Raw genomic sequence first — 23,163 nt, forward strand, 5'->3', positions numbered from 1 at the left:
AAACAAAAAGCAGTACAGATAATGTATATGTGCTGTGTTCACTTTAATGACCATTTCCTAAGTAACTACTCTAACTATGGGGACTATTTCTGGATCAGTAAGATCCACGCGTAGTTAGTTGCAGCCTACACTCAACTTCTTAACACAACTCTTGGTATCTGACATTGATTAAAAGTAAAAAAGGGTAAGTGAACAAATACTTACTCATACATGATCACGTTTTTAAGAAGCTACCCTTTGCAGAAGTAAACAAGAGAGGAAACTTTCAGGAAGCTGTTGATGGGGATTGGGAAGGTTTAAAGCTATGGCTTTGGTAAGCACCCAGTGAGCTGTAGGAAGGCATTGTAAGAGTAGATTCTGCAGCATCAAAGGATAATTCTCTAAAAGAGGTGGGTGTTTTCTCAATTAACCTAAATTCTGAGGCTTTCAGCAGCTGAGGGCTAGAAACAAGATCCAAAGAAAAGAGCCATCTTCACAACACTTAAGAAAGGTGACTGACTGTGCCACTAGGCTCATGATGCTAAATGGTCCAAAAGCCTTTGGTGGTGTGATATGGACAAGAAAAAAATTAATACACAAACCACATAACACCATTAAAACCAAAAAACATTTTTTCATTTAAAAAAGTATTTAGAACACATAAAACAAGGCAACATTTATTCTTTTTTCTCATCTTCTGGTATGGGATCTGTTGGTGGCTCCTCCACTGTTGCACTGTTGCTCTCCGAGCCAGTGTTACTATCACTGGTTCCTTCCTCTGCCATACTGTCGACCCCCTCCTGCCCACTCTCCTTGTCCTCAGGAGTAGATGTGCCTTCTTCACCGTTCTGTTGGCTCTCTGTCGTTTCTTCAAGGTGTGTCTCCTCTGTAATCACACATTTGTCACTGTCAGTTCCAAGATGAAATTTTACTCTAGTTAAGCTGACAGTATACAGTGGTGCTGTCCAATATGGTAGCCACTAGCCACATGTGGTTATTAAACCCCTGAAATGAGCCAGTGTGACTAAATAACTTTTAAGAATGTTGGAACAATTTGGGTATGAAAATCTACTTTTTAGCTGTAAATTAATGAAATTTATTAAATAAATACAGATCAAATACTTCCGATGAAAATTTAGCTTCTGACTTGAGATGTGTATAAAAGTATAAAATATACATTGGATTTGAAGACTATTTAAAAAAAGGAAAGCTGATTTTAAAAATGTTCCTTCCGTGTTGAAATAATTTTATTTAAGATACGTTGAATTAAATAAAACACACTGTTAAAACACTTGTTTGGCTTAACTTTTAAAAATATGTTACTAGTAGAAAATGTAAAATTTCACATGTGACTTGCATTTTATTTCTATTGGACAGTGAATGAGAGTTAGTCTGTAGTGTTATGGATTAAACAGAGAGAAAGCAGTTGTAGAAATAATACAAGGTTGATCTTTTAGACACTTTGTTTAAAGTCATGCTGGGCTGTTTCCTGTAAGAAATTAAAAGCACGAGGTTTTAGCTCTAATAGTCTCAAACAATTTTCTTCAGGTTTTTCCCTTGAACTAGGAGGAGAGAACCTGAGTAAAGACCTGCAAACCTTAAGCATAAGACATGCCCCATTCATAGATGCCAAAACAGAGGCAAAGGACTGAGTGTTCGTCTAGTTGCAAAATTAGCAAAAATCAGTATTTTAATTTTCAAGCTCTTGTTTTAACCACAAAAATGTGCTCATGCTCCAAATTCATTAAGATGAATGAATTCACGTTCATAGAAAACAGAAAGAGAGTCAGATAGTGAAACTTAAAATATGACTATTTAAAATGTTAATGTGCTGGATTACATTTTGCAGAAATACCTGGTAAAGATATCTATATTCCATTACATGTTTTCCAGATGGCTGTCATTTGAGTACAAAGTATGACACTCAGAGGTTGTCATTTGAGAACCAAGTATCACTACTGTCCCTCCCACTTCTTGCAACGATGCTCCAGGAAGCCTTTGGTTTTGTTTTCCATAACTACTTTTAGCTTAGTCCTGTTTACACAGTGTACCAGGTAGTGTCAACACAGCGCTATGCAGTCAGGTGATCTCAAAATTACAAGTGATGATCAATGTAATCAGTACTTTAAGTAAGTTTTACTTATACAAGTTATTTTTAATTTTTTTTTTTTACCTTGAGGGATGCTTTTAATCAGGAAAATCAGTATACCTAGAAGTAAGGGTTTTTCTAGGACAGAGCTGGCAATTTTCTTCTGTAAAGAGCCAGACAGAAAATATTTTAGACTTCGCAGGCCAGGCAGTTTTTGCTGCAACTACTCAACTAAACTGTTTTAGCCCCAAAGCAGCCACAGACAGTATGTAAACAAACAAGTGTGGCTGTGTTCCAGTTTTATTTACAAAAACAAGTGATGGGCAGGATTGCCTTACAGGTATTACTTTGCAGAATGCTGTCCTAGGACACCAAAGACAATCTTAACAGTAATAACCACATCTTGATAAATAATGTAAGCATTACAGGTTAAAATATTGAACGTCAATATCATGTCAAATCTAGTACTCGGAATCACCCTCAGTGGCAGGTACCAGAACACCCGCACTTAGAAAGAAAACCCTAAATTAAAGACAGCCATACAAAGTCTTGGCACTTCCTTTGTGTTTGTTGCTAGTGGGTTACCTGTCTCCATTGGAATGTTCTCATCGTCTTTCTTCTCCTCGCCTTTGTTGGTTGCTTGTTCTTCCTCAGGAACGATGCTGCTCTGACTGCGCTCAGCTTGCTCTGCGGCCTCCTTCTCCCTTTCCTCCTGCCTTTTGCGGGCCTGTTCCTCTGCCTGTGCAATCTCAGCTGCAATTTTCTCCATATCCACTTCTACTTTCAGACCGCACAACTAGTCAGAAAAAAACAGAACTCGGTAATGTTTTTTCCTTATAATTTTTGAGCCAGATATATTCTTTCAAAAGTTGGTTTCCTTGCCTATAAACTATATATACATCTATACACCTGTGTGTCTGTGTATGTGTGCAAAAAAATGTGGTTCTAGGTCTTCTCTGAAACTCTTGGGTCTACAAGAAAAGAAAACTGCTCTAGCAGTCATATAATATGGGATATTCCAGAGCAGCTGGTGAGGCAAAATAGTGAAAGTTCTGGGGTATACATAAGGCTTCCATTTTACATTCTGGGCTACCAACTAGATTTCCTTGTCTGAATGCGAAGTACAAACTATAAATTACATTTAATGAAGACATTTGATGAATAAATCACAATAAAATGAAAGTAGTTAATGACTGTATGGGAGTTTAAAATATCAGAGGGCTCTAGCATTTATAGGCCTAGTAGATATGCATATACTTAATGATATTTCAAATTTATTGCAATTTTGTCAAGAAAATGGGAACAATTTTATTTTATTTTATTATTATTTTTTTGAGACAGAGTCTTGCTCTGTCCCCCAGGCTGGAGTGCAGTGGGCGGATCTCAGCTCACTGCAAGCTCTGCCTCCCAGGTTTACGCCATTCTCCTGCCTCAGCCTCCCGAGCAGCTGGGACTACAGGCGCCTGCCACCTCGCCCGGCTAGTTTTTTTGTATTTTTTTTAGTAGAGACGGGGTTTCACCGGGTTAGCCAGGATGGTCTCGATCTCCTGACCTCGTGATCCGCCCGTCTCGGCCTCCCAAAGTGCTGGGATTACAGGCTTGAGCCACCGTGCCCGGCCTGGGAATAATTTTATAAAAAAAAAGATCTTACAGATTATATAGTAAAGTTAGCCCTGTTTCAAAGTGAACAACATTCAATAAAAACACTATTTTGGAAAAAAGAATGAGGAAAAATAAAGTAACAGGTATGGTGATAAAAGTATAGTTAACATATTAAACAGATACCCTTTTAAGTTCATTGTTAAATGAATCTGTGCTTTCCAGGAATTTCCTCTTCTTCTCCTGGTGTCGTTCCTCTATTTGAAGAAGTTCAGCTTCTAGTTTTCGCTGCAAGACAGGATCAGGCTTTACAATTATGTCTCATGTTTTAATGGTTCACACTTTCACACCGTGTACCAAATAATGTTTTGAACTTTAGATCATTTATTACATGAGTCTAGCTAAGATTTAAAAAATACAAAACGCACACAAAGAAATGATTATGATCAATAGGTAAATGTTAAAGAATACTGTTTCAGGCCTGAGCAATTCCTTTGGAAAAAGTATTTAGTAGAGCAGTAAAGATTGATAGGACGCCTCAAAATTCTTAAGTTCACATGTATTTCTTGACAAATATACTTTCCATTACAAGGTTCTATATTATAGTTTTTAATGACAAACTTATTAAACATTTGGGAAAGGTCTACTTCCTTAAACCTCTTCTCCAAATCAGGAACAGTTTAGATTGACATATTTAACAGGTACATTTAGGCATGGGGTAGGAATCATGTCAGCTGGGATTTGTGGTATAGGCCCATTTTATTGAAATGAATGTTTTATGACTTTACCTGATGAACCATTAAGGACTGGACCTGCCGTTTGAGGACCTGCATTCTAGCTGTTGTGACAACTGACCGAACGTCTGGCACCACACTCTCACTAAGAATTTCACTGATGAGGCGGTGGTTTCTCTGGAAACGGGCAGTGGCTGTATGCTTCATTGAAAAGCCATCATCATAATCTGGAATGAACAAATTGTTCTGCAAAGTAGGTCACCAGTAACCATAAAAAGGAGTGTAACATGTTAACACTTAATTATCAAGGAACTATGGCCCTTGCTGGCCTAACAAGGGGACCTGACCAGCGTCATGGGAGCACTGGGCAGTTACTTGATAAAAACCATACAGAGGACGTAATGTGTTCACCGGCCAAGGTAGTAATTTATCTCACAGTCTTTAAGTGATGATGTGTGTCTGAGAAGGCTTTGGCTAAAACATAAACGAGATACAACATGTCTCTTCTGGCTTTGGAATCAATGTGAAGGCTGCAAGTGATGGCAGTAATTGAAATTCTGCCCAATGTTTCACTTTCTTGGTAGTGACTTAAGGCATTTAACAACTAACGAACAACATATGAACTAGGCAGTGACTTTATGAAAATGCCAATTTGTAAAATTATCACAGCAGAGGAAACATCATCTCTAACAATATTCAGTTTCCCAGGCCCTCAAGTAATTTTATAGAAGAAAAATAAATGTTTTGATTCCAAATTTAATTTTTGTCAGTTTACACTTAGCCAGCTGTACGAGTCTGATTTATATGCTTCTGTTTCGTTTTGTTTTGAGACAGAATCTCGCTCTGTTACCCAGGCTGGAGTGCAGTGGCCCAATCTCGGCTCACTGCAACCTCCACCTCCCGGGTTCAACCGATTCTTGTGCCTCAGCCTCCCAAGTGGCTGGAATTACAGGCACATGACACCACGCCCAGCCAATTTCTGTATTTTTAGTAGAGGCAGGATTTCACCATGTTGGCCAGGGCGGTCTTGAACTCCTGACCTCACGTGATACGCCCATCCTGGCCTCCCAAAGTGCTGGGATTACAGGTGTGAGCCACTGCGCACACCCTATATGCTTATTTTTAATAGGTATCTAGTGTTTCCTTAATCTCAGTCTTTGCTCTATCGGCTTCATAGTTTTTCATATATCTACTAACAGCCTGTACTATTGTTTACTTAATATTTTTCTTTAAACTAACTCATTTAAAAAAAAAAAAGCTTTCTCTGTAGCAATACATACTAAAACAAATGCTCCTTTTTGACCCACTTAATCACCTCAGTGTCTCCCACCAGACAGGGAGGAACCATACTTGAGCTTGAACCAACTGTAAACCTTGTTACAGAGGAAAGCCTGTTACAGAGGAAAGCCTGTTACAGAGGGAACCCTGTTACAGAGGAAAGCCTGTTATAGAGGAAACCCTGTTACAGAGGGAAGCCTGTTACAGAGGGAAGCCTGTTACAGAGGAAACCCTGTTACAGAGGAAACCCTGTTACAGAGGGAAGCCTGTTACAGAGGGAAGCCTGTTACAGAGAGAAGCCTGTTACAGAGGGAAGCCTGTTACAGAGGGAAGCCTGTTACAGAGGGAAGCCTGTTACAGAGGGAAGCCTGTTACAGAGGGAACCCTGTTAGAGGCCTTTGTGGTGCTCCTATGTCAGTTTAGCACCTCTCTTATTGTCTCACACTTAAGTAGTTCCTAAAATTCTCATTATCATAAATACTACAGCTAAAAACTGTTGTTTTTGTAAAAAGTTAAAAAAATTACTTTTGTTTCGAGTAATTTCTTTAGGAATAAACTTTTGAAATTAAAACTATTAGGTAAGATACAGTTTTTTAAAAACTCTGTAACCTTTCTACTTTTTAAGAGTTTTTCACCTTTAGGGTTATATATGGTATATCTGTGCTACCTCTGTCTAAGTTATCTGTTTTTGTTGTTATTTTTTATTTTCTTCTTTCATTTATATGGCCCCAGTGTTGACCACAGATGGGGTAATAAGGTCTAAGAATTTGGGCTTGTTCTTCCTTGCATGTAAGTCATCTGCTTCCTTTTTTCGGGGAATGGCTTTTCTAATTATGATCTAATTGAACAGCTATTTATCCCATGAAGAGGCTCTCATTGAACAAAAGCCTTCATTGTCTTGTGTGGATAATTGCACATGCCCTCTTTTTTTTTTTTTTTTTTTTTTTTTGAGACTGGGTATTGCTCTGTCATCCAGGATGGAGGGCAGTGGCATGATCATAGCTCACTGCAGTCTCGAACTCCTGGGCTCAACTGATCCTCCCACCTCAGCCTCAGTTGGAGCAGCTGGGAGTACAGGCACAACCCACCATGCCCAGCTAATTTTTAAGTATTTTGTAGAGAATACTTGCTGTGTTGCCCAGGCTGGTCTCAAACTCTTGGCCACAAGCAATCCTCCTGCTTTAGTTTCCAAAAGTACTGGGATTACAGGTGTGAGCCATGGCGCCTGGTCATGTCTATCTTTTGATAGTCCTCTGTTAAAGAAGTCAGTAGCTGCTGTACTTCATGCAGGTGCCACCTTTCTCTTACGTACATTTGACATACATTTCCACCTCCCAAGTCTTCCTCTTTCTAATCATTTTCATCTAATCATTTTCATACTGGCATGCTAAAGACATTCTCATACTGGCATCTTAATTACTACCTGAACTTACTTACTAGCAACTTTAAGAGCCAACCTTAAAGTTAAAAACATAATAGGCCCAAGTTTGAGGCTGTTTCTGAGTGAATCTCTTCAGTCCTTCTCAATGTCCATGGTGTTAGCGAAAAGCTTTATTTCCTACTTATGTTGCTAGCCTTTGTTTCCTCTTGTACCGACCCCTATCCTCCCAATATCTGTAGCCTGGATCATCTTCTGTTTTTCACTTCTGTGTGTTTCTCTTGCATTAATCATCCCATTTGAGTAATTAAAGTGTGAGGATGCTAGTGTGTCTTTAGCACTGCTGATTCTGCTTAACACTCAATACTGTTTCTATTCCATATTCTATTCTCTATAGTGTTACATTCCACTGTCTGTATTTATGAGAACATGTGACAATATTCCAGTCCATTATTTTAAAAAATGATTTCTGTTTTTCCCCACTTTTATCAACTTATTCTTGTCTTCAGGTGCTATTATTGCTTCCTCCCTCACTGATACTGTCTTTAAAGTTCTTATAGCCTTCCTCTTTGTTACTGCAACTTTAAGATGGGATCTTAAATCATTTTCCTGATGTTTTTGTCACTTGTAACTAGAGCTTCTAACCTTTTGCACATCATAGCAGTACACAGAGGAACTATCAGTATTTATATAGCACACTAGATATGTGGTTGAGTGTGTTCACACCGCAGGTGGCTATCTCTGGGTCTCCTTGCAGCTTCAGACCCTGCCTGGCTGCACAAGACCAGAACAATCAGCATACCTGCTAACTACTCATACAGAATGGCAATTAGGAAGCTCTGCTATTCGTGTGCATGTATAAAATTTGTATGGGTGTAGCATGAGCTATATTTATACATTCTTATTGGATTTCTGAATTAAATGGAAAGGAAACTTCAGAATGTTTCCACATACTCATTAGCTTCTCCCTTAAGACCCTTTAATTCAGCGAATTTAGTGAACCAGTAAGAAAACAGGATATAACTAGAATGCATTTAGCTTTTTAAAAGCAGATGAGGCAAAATCCTGATTGTCATTTAAAAACTTTTCATGCATTTTGAGTACAAAGATTTTGATAAACAATAAATAATTTTTGCCATTTTCTGCACTCAAAAGGATATCTCTTTTTCTTGTGGGAAATTCACATACAAATCTTACTCAATATAACCAAAATACTGAGATGACACATAAATTATGCTTTCTTTTCCATTTAGGATAAGAAATAAAACACATCTAAGAGATTACTCATATCCTAACTCTCAGAGAAAGCATAAACAAAACCCCACTTTTTTTCTTTTACCATCTGGATCTTCAGCAGGTTGAATGCTCATGTACGGTTCCCCTTTCTCCATGCGAGACTGTCTCTGTCGACTTTCTTCCTCTAAAGCAGCTTCTGCACGACTTTTTGCATTTATGTAAGCAAGGTACGCGGGGGAATTATGATAGGCCTTCATAGATTCATTGTACTCTATCTGAAATTCAAATGTTTTTTTGTTTTTATAATTAACATTTTGCAGGTTATAATGCAGACTTATGTTATCTCATTTGAATATCAAAAGATATGATGTAAACAGGGTGTTTGGATAATTATCTCCTTTTTACAGACAAGAAATCTGAGGCCTTGAGAAATTGACTTGACTCAGGTAGACAGAGCCTCAGTACAGCATCAGCCTTCTGACCAAATCTTATGTTTCTTTTATAAATAGTAAGCTAGTGTTTATGTACTTTACACATTATCTATCCCACTGTGAGCCCCTATCCTACCTTTTCTGCTTCGTATTCGTTTAAATACTCTTGTTTTTCTTCATCAGTGAGATCTCGCCACATGCCACCAATAATCTTGCCAATCTCCCACAACTTTAGGTCAGGGTTGGAAGCCTTTACTTGGTCCCAGACCTTAAAAAGAAAACAGATGAAATGTTAATACTGATGTCTAAATGTATAGACCTTTAAAAATACTTTTTAATATGGAAACTTTTGAACATAAAAAGCAGAGAAAACAGTATCAAATTTCTATGTACTCATCAGCCTACTTCAACAATGATCAACGACTGCCCAACCTCAGGTTATCTTTGCCCTACTGGATTATTTTAAGATAGATCTCAGACATCACGTCACTCACTTATAAACACTTCAGTGTGATATGCAAGAATATCTCCAATCACTACAGACACTTAAGATGAATTACTTCAATAACACAGTCTATGTCACTAAAAGTTCACGTGAATTTAGAAGTGCTTAATCTGCATAACACAATACATCATATTGTCAAAAACCAATGTAATAGTCAAGATCAAAAGGTTTAAAATTTCTAGATAGTGGTTATAATGCTCTGCCTTTCAATAAAGATATTGGCTATTTTTTTAATTTTAAGAGTAATGTAAGTTCATCACCAAAAAAAAAAAAAAAAAAAAGGGAAAACTTGAGGAAAAGAAAATAAAAACTACCATAAGCTTACTGCTTAGAGATAACCATTGTCTTCTGTGTTTTCCCCCTTCAAACTAACATGTGGTTGCCTTTATTTTTATAAAAATGAAATATTAATTCATGTAGTCTTGTAGTCCTCCTTCACTTAATATTTTCATGTCATTAAATATTCTCCAAAAGACATGACTTTAATGGCCACAGAACATTCTATCTTAAGGATTTTAACAGTTTATTTAATCATGCACCTCCTGTTGGATTTTAGTTCTGGAATTTTGAAATCAGAACTAATTGCTTTAAAAACTGTATTTTTTTGGTCCTTTCCTCTGAATATGCACAGAAAAGCTGGCTAAGCCAATCTAAAATTGGATGTAAAGAAAGAAGCAGCAAAGACAGTGTCCTCACTCCTTTCCAGGTCCTAAGCGCCTACCTTTCTGCTGTACCTCATGTAGGGCATCAGCGGCTTATCTGGTGGCTTTGGGGGTTTTGGAATCGTAATACCAGAGGATGCCTACAAAAGAGTTAAATACATTCATTATTAAACTGTAAGGAGTTCACCGGCAAACTGAAAAGAGAGTTCCTTAAACAATTCTAATGCGCCTTTCTTCTACTCGTCCAAATATTTTCTCCACTGAAAATAGCTATCACTGCAAATTCAGAAATGTTCAAAAGAAAACGACTTTAAGCACACACTTTTTAAATGTTTTACTTAGCAGTTTATTGCCAATGCTTTGACAACCTGGCTGCAGGAACAAATAAAATATTACATAGTAACCCATACGTTGAAAATATATGGTTATATATCAACCATCTCACATTCAGGACATTACCTGGCACCCTCTTATTCTGCTCAATTACCATTACACATACAGTCAACACTTGATTATCTGCAGCAGGATCTGAACCCTTAACACTTACCATTCTCACACTGTCTACAGGGGCCTTAACCTATTAGCACTGTATCAGGAATGTACTCCCAATATCACCACAAAAACAACTTCTCAGGTTCAAAAACAAAAACAATTAGTGAAATAACAAACCACTTTACCTCCTTTGCCAGGCTAGAGATTTTATTTCTCTTAAGGTTCTGTCTGTTACCTAGTGGTTTTCTTGTAAAGGGGAAGGAGAAGTGTGAATGAAAGTCGCACCTTTTTTTGTCCTTAGTCCTAATCACAATGTAAAAGCAAGTAAGTTTATCCGGAACAGAGAAGTGGCAGATATGGGGCCTGATTGTTATTTTTGAGGTGTTGTATCAAGAAGCTCCATTCCATTAAAAATGTTTGGTTTTATGAGAAAGACAGAGGAAAAGGAAAGATGTGATGTGCAGGAAAAGAGAGACAGAAGAAAAGGAGGGGGAGGGAAGACTGAAAAATATTTTTTAAAAAGGTAAAGCAAAAATAGGTGAGAGAAAAAATTAAAAAAGAAGGAAAGAGAAAGATAAAGTGATCAGTTTTTCCTGTGGTCTAAAGTCTAGGTGAGATTCCAGACAGCTTCTGGTAGACCACCCAGATAACACCCATCTAAGAGCATTTATTTCTGAACTTTTTAGTCTCCTCTTAACATACATGACTGCATTTGATTAAAGACCCAGAATAAGAAAAATCATTGCTATTTCAGACAATTTGCAAATTCTCAGGAGATCTCCTCTGATACTGACTCTCCCTGCTAGGCTGGAGAAATGAAGTGCTGGCTTTATTCTAATTATCAAAAGACAGGATTGGCAAATTCTTATAAGAAAACTAAAGTAACATTTTGTTCGCTTCCCCTTCTGTTGTTGCTATGATAAAACTCCAGAGATACTCCTCCACTCTGGGCTGAGACCCCAATCATAACCTTATTTTTCATTTGAGGGCTCAGGGATTAGCATGTTTGTGTCCTTTTCCACTATGATCAAGAAATGTTTCCTCTTCCTACAAGGGTCTCTCTCCATCCCTGTAACTCTACTTCTTCATATATGAAATTATTAGAAAGCATTTCGCCTTGGAAGCAGTATTTCCTCTCTTTCCATTCCTCCCATGTATTCTTACTACACCTCATGCTAGTGCCCAGGTAGACAGACACTGTCAGCAGTGGGTAAGACAGTGAGATGGCCAGGGGGCATAGAAACTGTCAAAAGTGGTGGGGTAGCAGCCAATAAAGGGAAACCTGTATCAGGGTTTGTACAAGTTCTTTTAAGGGGAAAGGGAATTCCTGTAAGACTAACCTTATGGATTCAGAGGAACAGACACACAAAAGTCTGCTTCTTCACACACAGTTATTAGAAAGCATTTCCAACTCATATCCAACACAAACCTTCAGAATTCCATGAAATGGGTTACAAATAAAGTTGGAATTGTGCCCATAACTGAGGTGGTTAAGACTACTGTCAAAATTTTTTTGAAATTAAAGAGGTAAAGAATTCTAAAATGCCTATGCTTTCGAGCTTTGAGTATGAATTAAAACACTTTAAAAACATAGTAGTATTTGCTTTGATATTTTTCAAAGAATCACATTTATATTAATGGATTTGCTATTTCTCCTCCTTTCTCCCAAAGAAAGGTACACAAATCATCTATATATTGAGACCAGTCAACTTACAACAAAAAAACCCAAACTAAAAAAACACCCCAAAACAATAATAAAGTTAAAATTCCAGATGGTTTTCAGGATAGTAAAGATTTATATCATTACACACCTCCAATTTATTCAATGTCTCAGACACACATCTTTCTACAATGTCTTAAACATTTCTGTAAAAAAAAGTTGAACATACTTTAGACCCTTTCTGGATAAGCTTCAGTTGGAAACCACCACTGTTTTGCTGTGCTGTAACCCTCTGTCGGGTGTGTGAAATGCGAAAATCTGTTGTTGGCTCTTTCAGTGGCCTATGGCTATGCTTTTGGAGAATGTGTTTCCATTTTTGAACTGTTTCTTTCCTTGCTACTATCAGGAAATCCACCTCTAGCAGCAACTCTCTTTCCAATTTTCTGCTTTCAATTTCCAATGGAGAGGTGGGTAGAACTGGGCTTACAGAAGAGCAAGGTCTTAGGAAATTGCCTATGAATACAATTCATGATTTTGTGAAATTTATCTTGGCTACTCAGTTTTTTGTTGTTGTTTCTTCTGTAATTCTCAGCTGTTTCTCTAGCAGGAACTTATTTAAGAGCTTTCTTCTGGGACAGAATTTCTATTAATGTACAGAAACAGGCTGTTTTTAAAGACATTTTTGTCTCAATGTGTTTTCACACCTGTACTCAAGAGAATGCTAATTATCATCTGAATGAAGAACTGACTAGGAATGAATTCCATCTTGTAGCTATCATAAGCACTCCAAAAGGTCTTGACATGCTATATAAAGTATTTACTGTCTGAGAACTATCCAAGTATACTGGAGTCACCAGAGAAACCCAATGTTCTCTACAGCCTACCAGAAGCTACTGGACAGGGCTTCACAGACTCATTCCTTGAAAACCACTAATGCAATATGCACACAATAATACCAAACGGGAGCTTCTCCTCACCCCCAAAAGTAATGCATAACTAGGGTCACAATGCTTTTATTAAAATCAAAATGCTTTTATTATGGTCAAAATCAGAGCCATTGAGTCCTAACAGCTTAAACTAGATATAGAAAACAGGGCAAGTAGTGTAAAACCTCCACATTTTCTAGGCCCTTCTTCATATAGCAGTTTGATTATACTTCAACCTGGTGTTAAGAGGATAATAATACAAAGTAAATCTCCACAAAGGACCAAAACACCAAATTCTCCATGCCCCACACCTCTTTACACTTCATCTACCATGTAGCTAGTGTCCACGCCAAATGCTCAGTTCTTAACATTCGCCAAGAAGGAATGAGAAGAAACAGGAAAGTGATTTCAGATCGGGAGTGCACTTTCTCTTCCTAGTCTCCGTCGAACAATCTCACTTTTTTAACAGAGAATCCCCCACAGCTACATCCAAGTTAAGAACTAAACGCTTACACAAAACCAAAAGACAAATTATTGTAATACTATAGTTACCATTTGTATTCCATTAACATAGATAATCAAGAGGTGACTGTATAGAGCTATTAAATGCAATCATTCTTGTTTACTGCCCGTGAAAAAATTTCTGCATTAACATGAAGATCCAAGATTGATTCTGTTCATTGTTTAAATTAAAATGTTCTTTATCATTTGCAAACCTTGCCACCCACTACACTTGTGAAACAACCTGTTTACGCCAGGGAAAAACACGTATTGATGCACATAACAATTGTATGCATTGTGAAATGCATACATACACACACTTGTCAGAATTCTTTTCAGATACCATGAAATATGCATGGCACATAAAACTTGATATGCTTATGAAGTACAAATTATGCAGAAACAATGAAAAATTTAGACAAACAAAACCTATCAAGCTAAGCAATATGCTTATCAAGATAGACATTCATTTGATAGCTACAAACTTTCAGTTCTAGCTTGACTACAGGGTGAGAGGGCTTTTCTGAAGTGACATTAATAGAAGGCACTTGTTATTTATGAATACAGCAAACAAAAACCAGATATTAAAAACTTTACAGCCATTCTGGGTTGTATAAATTCTCACCAACACTACATTCCAATGTAGTATTTGACTTTTGGATTTTTTATCTTTAGTAAGTCATTTTTATAATTATTGGCTTTTTTGGCACTTAAACTTTTTTGAATGAAACTTAAGATGATTCTAAACTAAAAGCTTTGAAGTGTATCATCCAATTTTGAAATCTTAGGCTGATCATTTGAATGAAACATCCTAAGTTTCAGAAATCATCTCTCTTAAACTAAGGATTAGAAATGCGCTTCTCGTTGTACGTATCTAGTTTGATACTTCAAATTAATTTCATTCAATCTTCATTCTGCATTTCTTTAAGGTGACATTAAAACGTTTTTCTCTTTTTCACTGTAGAGAAATGAATCTCAGTTAGAAGGTCAACTATTAAATCCAAAAGACAAATAACTATGGGTAGCGATTCAAACTGGTATACCAGCCAAAAGCTTTCCAGCCCTGAAAAAGCCAGGTCTGAAAGCCCAGCCTTTACTAGAAACTGAATCCTTGAGACTAATGCCAATCACCTTATAAAAATGAAAAATACTCTTTATGCCAAAAAGGGTATTTTTACCAGAAGAAATTCTGTTTGTTTACATACAGTATAAGCATCAAGTGCTCAAGGCTTTATCCCTACGAACCACCAAACAGAATGGATTTTTCTTTTCTTCCATATACATTCCAGATCTCACTATTTATTTTTTCAGTGTGAGATGCTACAATGAATGTTGAAAATAGTCAAAAAGCTAGGTTAAAAATTTTTTTTTAAATGGCTGTGCTTATGATTCAAAAAGCCCTAATTCTGAAGGCATTTCTGGTCAATTCCAGTTGTTTGCCGGATGCTGTAATAGTTGATTCTCCTACCGTGACCCGGCTGTTGGTGCCCGGGTTCCCTCCCAGCCTGTAGTTGTTGTAGGCGAGATGACTGTATGGATTGTATCCCACAAACCCTGGTGTGCTGGGCATTTGCTGATGGAAACAAATGAGACAAAAACACGAATGAGAAATGAGCTCAAACGAGGAAAACACAGAAATGAAAAATGATCTGCATATGGCATGCAAAAGCAACCTGAATTTAAACAAGCAATGATGTGTTGTAATTGTTCTTTTCTTCCACTGAGGAAATTAAATATTTTTCTTTCATTGAAAAACCTGTCTGCAGTGTCTTTTGGTTGTTTTTCTCTTTCTTTTTTGCAGGGACTGGGGGTGTTTGTGTGACTGTGAATGCGTGTTTTGTTTCTGGAGGTAAGCAAACACCGAAGTGTTTAAAACATTCAGGATTACTTTATGGTCAACAACAGGATATAACAACTTAGCAATATATGAAGACTGAGATAGGAAGGCTTAAAGTGTGATAAACTAGAACTCTGAAAACACTACATGCAAAACAAAACACAATTTATTTGACATGTGGATGCCACCAATGTATTCATCTACTAAAAACAAAAACAAGAAATGGATCTGATTTCAAAGACAGTTTTAAATCATTTTATATAATGTGAGAAATGAGAAGAGACTCAAATAGGGAAGCCAGGATTTGTCAATTGAAAAGAACATATGCTGAATTTGATGGATGTCACATACACGATTTAAAACAAAGACTTGTAAGAAATGCATGGATTTCATTCTGGGGTACTATCTGATCTTTTCAACCCAGTCATTCTTTTATAGGATTTCTCTTCCATCTCTTCTTTGATCCATCTTCCACAGGTCAATCATGAAAACATTTCTGCATTTAGTCTCAATGTGAACTACTTTTCTAGTTGATAGACTTGAATTTTCTTTTTTCATCTAGTTTCCTGATAGCTCTCACCCTTTCAAAACACAACTGCTCATTTCAGCAACAGAACTCTTGGTTTTTGTGAATTATGTGTTGATGTAATCACAAATGGGCTCTTATATAGCAGTGGCCTTGGGGCTAATACAATGACACTCAATGTTCATGAGAACCAAGGCATAATGCATAGAAAGAATATAGTAGAGAGAGACCAAAATTAGGGTATTTTACCTTGTAAAGCTCAATCAAAATATGTGACAATTTCATTTTTACATGCAATTAACAATATTGGTCCTTAATTGTATAATGTAAAATACGCTTAACAGAGTCCAACTAAGCTGTAGCTGTTACAAAATAAACACAATTTCCTAAAACATGCCGCTGCACATATCCTTAGTACCCAAAAGAAAGATATTTAAGCAGATATTACATTTGATACTCTTTAGGAGAAAAGAGAACGGCTGATCAATTTCTAGTCTATACAGTTAGAAAAGACGCAAATTAAGCATATTTAAGTAGGCAAAACACAGATGAAGGATCAAAGGCATGAAAGAAGTGTATATTACTTGGAGTGGTACATTTGGGTGGCGGAGGTGATAGTGGTGACAGTGTTGGTAGTGGTGGTGATGGTGGTGGTGGTAGGAGTAATGGAAAGAAGGAAGGAGAATAATTAATTTAGTATCCATTCTGTTGGATGTTTTAATCCCTAGTTTTCTATATTTTGTGTGTTAATGTGAAATTATAATGGCACAAAAATATAACTAAAGAAAGGCAAAAAAAAAAAAAAATCCTTTTTACGCATAGTAAGTTATAAGGGGACACTTCATTTTTGAAATATTTTAATCTCAAAAAATCAAGTTTGTCCTCAAGATATGATACATTGTCAGAGGCAGTATTTATGTCAAAATGACACCTTCAAAGTTTGCATAAATAATAAGAATCACTGTTCAACATTATGAGGCAATAATGTTATAAAAATAAGGGAACTTAAAAAAAAAAAATGGAAAGCAAAACATTATAATTATACCATTTCCAAAGCTGAAGTACATGGTTAGCTCTTTGAGGTCAGAATCTCAATTGTTCAGCTCCACCTGTATAGCCACTAGCGGAATGCCATGGAGATGGTCATAACAAATGTTCTTTGATTTAAGAAAGAAAAGAAACCAAGCACAGGACTTTACGGTCTACTGGAATTAACTTTAGAGCCTGTATATGATATAAATTGAAATGAGAACATATGGTACAGTATCTCTTTTTAAAAGTATCTCACTAAAGAAAAACAAATTGTTGATAAATGTAACTAAAACATACATCTGAGGGTTAGTAAATATGAATAGTTTTCTAGCGGAGAAAACAAAATTACACAAGGACCTAATTAGTAGTGAAAAGTAGACTAGCCTGAAATTTAGGTGGTAGGGGGTATGGAAGGAAGGATTAATATTAAAGAACTAACTTTGTAGAATTTGGTCATGTTAACAGTGTTTTTTAAAAAACAAACAAAACCCCCCCTCCCAAAAAACCAACAAGGAAGCCACTTCAGCAAGACCTGAACAGTTACTGCTAAATCTGTTTTGTAGGTTGGAAAATTATTTTACATGCTGACCAAGCTGGGCCAGAGCTTGCTGGATGAAAAACATATTCACAACTACTTTTTAAATACCTCAAAACATATATACTTCCAAACCAATAAAATATAATTTATGGAGTGGAAAAAGATTCAATAGCAAGATCTGACCCATAGATAACGAAATCTTTACTTGAACAGCTTGAAAATACTTACAATGAGTATAGTTTCAGAAGCTTTATTGTTTAATATGAAAATTTTATAGAGAGACAAGAAAGGAGAGAAAAACACAACCAGCTGAAGGTTAGGTTTAACAAAAAAGCCAGAATGAGCATTCATTCAGTAACAACTTAAAGACTCTTAATAGTGAAGATTAGTAAGAAAGTAATGGTAAAACTTTCACTTATTTCCCATTTACAAAGAAAAAAACAAAACAAACTGAGCATAGGAGGTTGGAGTTTTACAGTATTGTTTCTTTAAATGTTGGGGTTGGTTCAAGGAAAGATGCAAATAATTATTTTATTTAGTAGGAAATGCTTTTTTTTTTTTTTTCTTTTAAGCTGAATTTCATCCTGTTGCTGTGATGATTGAGTGACTGTCACTGGAAGACATCTGGGTTTTTGTATCAAGGCCAGACTTGGCTATTACATTAACAAGAAAATTAAAACTTACTGTTGCAGGAGCTGGGGTGGGAGGTGGGGCATAAGATGGTCTTTCTGTTTGAAAGAAAATAAATAACTTCTTGTAAACAACTGAGATATAATACTATGCAACAAAACTACCAATGGTCCTGTTTTGAAGAAAAAAAAATGAGAGTATTTTGGAATTCCCACTTGCTAGGGCATTAGTCTCTTATTAACATAGATTGATAAATATAAAAATTGAAACTTACTTGACATTTTGGAAGATTAAGTTCTCAGTTCCTTAAGAATGAATCTGAGACACTAAAATAAAAAAAAAAGAAAAAAAAAGAGAATCAAAACTCAGCAAGCATACGAGAATGTTTTCCTAATGAATAAGGTAATTTAATTGGTATTTCTGAGTAAAATTACTTCACCTTAATTCCTAGCAATTAAGCCTTTTGCATATTTTAACTAGTTCTTATAGGAGATTTGGTTGATTAAAATTAAGTGACTAAAATAAAGTAATGGGGATATTTAGAAATGTACTTTCAGGGTTTTTCTTGTGATACTAAGCTACCTCTTGCATGGAAAACATTTTGCTGACGCCATGTAAACATTTCATCAGACTGATACAAGGATGAGAATACAAAGTGATGTATTAGAGTCCAACCCAACAAGGCCTACCAGATACTGACAGCTCCTTGATCAGCAACTGTACCATGTTTTTGGGATAACAATTTTTATTAAAATTGGGCAGCATTTTATTCCTGGAGGCAGTGCAAAACGTAATTGGTATGACAATGAACTTCGCATTCTCTTAGAGTGGTAAATAGCTTCATAAATGCTGGGAATAAATTTTGAGAGTCTACCTGAAAAATTCTTATTCATCCTTCACGGCCTATTTCAAAATTTTTCTCCTCAATGGAACTTTCTTGATACATTACCTGGGCAGAATTAATTGCTCCCCCATCTGTATTCCTATACAGTTTACACAGATCTATGATATTATTATAACTTTTTTTAACTTGTCAATATGGCTAGATTGTATGCTACTTGGAAACAGGGACTATGGCAGGACCCAGCTCAATTCTTAGGAAATTTTTTCCTAGTATTACCAGCTCACAACATAATCAGGCACATGTGAGCTTGTTCTTTACATCAATATACATCACAAATAGTGAGGTACAAAAAGACAAAAATTCATCTTTAGAAAGAAGGCAAATAAACTTCTATGACTATTGGAGGTATTTGCATCCAAAGTTATGTGGAATAGATCCGATTTTTCACTTCTATTATTCATTTTAAGGAGATTCCCTGGAGCGTAAGGAATGAGTCCTGGTGTGGAAAGAAACAGTTCATTTTCTCAATGGTCCAACCTGAGTCTTTCCCTCTTAAAGAACAGTCAGAAACCTTTGACTCTGGTGTAGATTTCCTTTCTGCTCACATTAAGGGAGCTGTCAACATCCAGTAGGCCTCGCTGCAGGGGACCCTGACAACTGCCATAAGCGCCCTGTACGTTATACTTCATTGTTAATACTTTAAAATTATTGTTCTCCTTTGCTAGAACATAAAACTTAAGAGTGGGCTTGTACATTTGTCCACCGTTGGATCCATCCTTGGTGCCTGGCATAAAAATAAATACCCGATAAATATTTGTTCAAGAAATACTTTATACGGGGTAGGCTTATGACACTATTTCGCTTAACAGTCACAAGAACTTGATATGTACAGGTATCCCCATTTTACAGATGAAACAAAGGAGTCTCGGAGAGTCTAAACAACTTGTCTGAAGCCATATGCAGACAGGAAGTGCCAGAGTTGGGTTTCAAACCCAGGCCAAACTATTTCAGAGCTCTGCTCGTCTCCATAAGCCACATCGTGAGTCCTCAGGTCGCTGCCTGAACCAATGGGGGAACCTTATTCCTGGGAGTGAGAACCACGGACTTGCCTCGCCCGCGGGCTTCCTGAGGTCGCTCTCATTGTCTTGGAGAACGTACTTTACTAGCAACTCCCCTAAAACGGGGTATGCACAGGTGCTTTGACCAATTTCGGGTGACCGGCCTTGCCTCCAAGGAGGGGGCCCCAGATGGGACTCCCTGCCAACCCTCGCTCTGCTAGGCCTCAAGGAGGCCGCAACAGGCTCCCGGCTGTGGCCCCACGGCCAAGCCTAAACCCCAGCAACCCCCGGGAACTCGGAGTTCAGCCAAGCGGGGACACCACGACTTGCCCCCACCGACCCGGTCCGGCCCACTTGGAAACACTCACCCGCGGGCAGAAAAAGCGCCCGCAGCTCCGGCTTCGCTTCCCTTTGTCCCGCGCACGCCCCGCCCCTCGCGTCCGGAGCTTCCGCACTCGCACTTTCCACACTCTTCTTAATTTTTTTTTTTCCGGGCCGCACCCGACCCTCTTTAGAAAAAATAAACCTTCTAGTGAGGATGCGGTGATGCTTAGCACACTCCGGGATTTTTTTCAGGCCCCATTGGTTCCTCAAAACTCCCCGAATTTGGATACTTTCCTAGCCGGGCGCCGATTCGTCACGGCGAAGAGGGCCGAGGAGAACCGACCGCGGGATAGGCCTAGGTTTAGCGGCTGTGAGGAGCTGGAGCTGCCGCAGCGACCGAGGAGGTCGCGGGAGGCGCCGAGCCTTGCGAAGGGGCAGTGGGGGCTGCAGTGGGAGACGGCGGGAGGCGCTCAGCGCGAGGCCGCGGAACCACTGTGGCCGCGCGCAGCTCGGCCAGACTCCGGCTGAGCCCGCCCCTGGAGGGGCCCTCCCCGACCCGGGTCTTTCTTTCCTTTCGGCTGTGGGCCAGAGTCTACACTTCACTTTGCCGGGGATGGAGGCGTGGAGGACTCGCTTCGCGGCGTTTGCGTCCTCGCAGACGCCTCGCAGGGCTTCCTGCCCTCACGGCCCGGTAGTAGCTTTGGCGAAAAGCAGTACGAGTTTTGCAGTTTTTCCAAGCGCTTTTATGGTGTAATCGTCCCAGGTTTCTGAGCCAAGGCCCGGAGAGGTTGACCCCCTTGCAACAGCTTGTGTGTCCTTGCAGCGCCGCGGGTGCCACCTGGTCTCCGCCCCAACGCTGCCTTGGCTCCTTCGGTTCCCGCCAGCGGGAACGACCGTCCCCACTTTCAGCTTAAACTCATCTGTCCTTCCAGATCCAGCTCAGAGGTCTCTTTGTGATGCCCTCCAGGAACTTCCCCCGCTAGTAATCCTTCCTTTGTATTCCCGTGGCTCTTTGATAATAATGACTGGAGTCCTGAACCCGACCCTTTGTATCGGACCGTGTTTGTCATCTCCAGTGCTTTATGAAGGCCTTGAAAGCAAGGTTCAGCCGTTTGTATTGGTCATCTTCCCATTACCAGTGCCTACGAAGGACTTGACTCATTCATTGTTAGACGCTCAGTAAGTGTGTATTGAGGCAGCCCTCTGTGCTACTCCGGGGCTCTTTCCACGACATCATGAGTATGTTGGTTTACCAGATGGAGTGAGTAGTCTCCTCTTTGGATACATAAACACCTGACGGATATTGTGGGCCACTGTGGAGGAGAATGAACAGATGGGACCCCTGACCTGTCGTTACTTGAGAACAGTTGACATTTAGAGAGAGAGGCTGAATTCTTGGGCTCTTAGCCCTCATCCTGAGTGTGCCAACAGGGAATAGAAGCATCTCTAGTCTGCAAAGCCAGGAACAAGTGCTACTCTGTCCAATTTATCCAATATTGTTATACTCATGAATAGAGATTAATGAAATTGAAGAGCATATTCAAGAGAAAGACTAAAGGAGAGGTCGTCTGCCCTGTGGACAGGCAGCTTGAGTGGTGCTTGAGAAAATGTACATGAAATTGCTTTTTTAAAAATATTCACCCGTGTAGTCCCAGCACTTTTGGGAGGCCGAGGTGGGCGGATCACGAGGTCAGGAGATCGAGACCATCCTGGCTAACACTGTGAAATCCCGTCTCTACTAAAATTACAAAAACAAAATTAGCCGGGCGTGGCGGCGGGCGTGTGTAGTCCCAGCTATTGGGGAGACTGAGGCAGGAGAATGGCATGAAACCAGAAGGCGGAGCTTGCAGTGAGCCGAGATCGCACCACTGCACTCCGGCCTGGGAGACCGAGCGAGACTCCGTCTCAAAAAAAAAAAAAAAAAAAAAAATATATATATATACACACACACACACACACACACACACACACACACACACACACACACATATATGCGCATCAGGGACATGTAAAGGATTAATGTACGATACACGAAGGCCTCAGAAGGGATTCCAGTACATTCTTTTTCTGGTTTTAGCCAGCAACTCCAGCCTGGTTTCTTTGGGATTATGCAACTCCAGCCTTTGGGATTATGCTGGGGGGACTGGGCAAGTGCAGTGCTGGGGAGGCGCTGTGTGTTGTCCCCAGGCAGTCCTCTGAAGAAAAACTGCAGGTTTTGAATGTTAGGAATAAAGCACACTATAGTAGGAAAGGGATGGTCCACAAACGGAGAAAAGCGAAAGGAGGGGACCTAAGTGGAGCAGTGATATTATCTGATACACTTTGTCACTGGGCTTCTGCTCAAACGTCACCTTCTTAGTAGGTGTTTCCTGACCTCTTTAAAATTGCAGCTCGTTCCCCAACCCCCAGTGTCTGTTCATGGCCTGTTCTTTACTTTTTGTGTAGTACTTATCGCTACCTAACATACTATACATTTTATGAATTTATTTTGTCTTTTTCTTTTTCTTTTCTTTTCTTTCTTTTCTTTTTTCTTTTTTTTTTTTTAAGACAGAGTTACGCTCTTGTTGCCCAGGCTGGAGTGCCATGGCGCGATCTTGGCACACTGCGACCTCCGTCTCCCGGGTTTAAGTGATTCTCCTGCCTCAGCCTCCCAAATAGCTGGGATTACAGCATGTGCTACCACAGCTGGCTAATTTTGTATTTTTAGTAGAGACGAGGTTTCACCATTGGTCAGGCTGGTCTTGGCCTCCTGACCTCAAGTGATCCACCCACCTCGGCCTCCCAAAGTGCTGGATCACAGGCATGAGAGACCGCACCCGGCCATCTTTTTTTCCCCGTCAGAGTGGAGACGTTTGACTTCTGGAACAGTACACAGCACATTTAGGTGCTCAATACTTGTGGAGT

General features: G+C 38.8%; 1 protein-coding gene across 2 annotated transcripts; it reads right to left on the reverse strand.

The window, feature by feature from the left end:
* Positions 1–589: 589 nt before the first annotated feature.
* Positions 590–20,435, reverse strand: SMARCE1 (SWI/SNF related, matrix associated, actin dependent regulator of chromatin, subfamily e, member 1). Of its 2 annotated transcripts, XM_010388514.2 has the most exons (12): positions 20,304–20,435; positions 18,308–18,359; positions 18,088–18,131; positions 14,939–15,043; positions 9,951–10,031; positions 8,861–8,992; positions 8,397–8,568; positions 4,456–4,628; positions 3,854–3,955; positions 2,654–2,864; positions 2,153–2,231; positions 732–865 (listed from the first exon to the last, which is right to left on the reverse strand). In XM_010388514.2, the coding sequence occupies exons 2-11, from the start codon at positions 18,312–18,314 to the stop codon at positions 2,167–2,169; spliced, it is 1,092 nt and encodes a 363-aa protein (XP_010386816.2). In that variant the 5' UTR covers positions 18,315–18,359; positions 20,304–20,435; the 3' UTR covers positions 732–865; positions 2,153–2,166. The 2 variants fall into 2 exon arrangements, with proteins under 2 accessions (XP_010386815.2, XP_010386816.2); XM_010388513.2 differs by lacking the exon at positions 2,153–2,231 and having other exon boundaries at positions 590–865.
* Between the last annotated feature and the right edge of the window lie 2,728 nt (positions 20,436–23,163).

The sequence above is a fragment of the Rhinopithecus roxellana genome, chromosome 19, assembly GCF_007565055.1.
Source record: "Rhinopithecus roxellana isolate Shanxi Qingling chromosome 19, ASM756505v1, whole genome shotgun sequence".
Classification (NCBI taxonomy): domain Eukaryota; kingdom Metazoa; phylum Chordata; class Mammalia; order Primates; family Cercopithecidae; genus Rhinopithecus; species Rhinopithecus roxellana.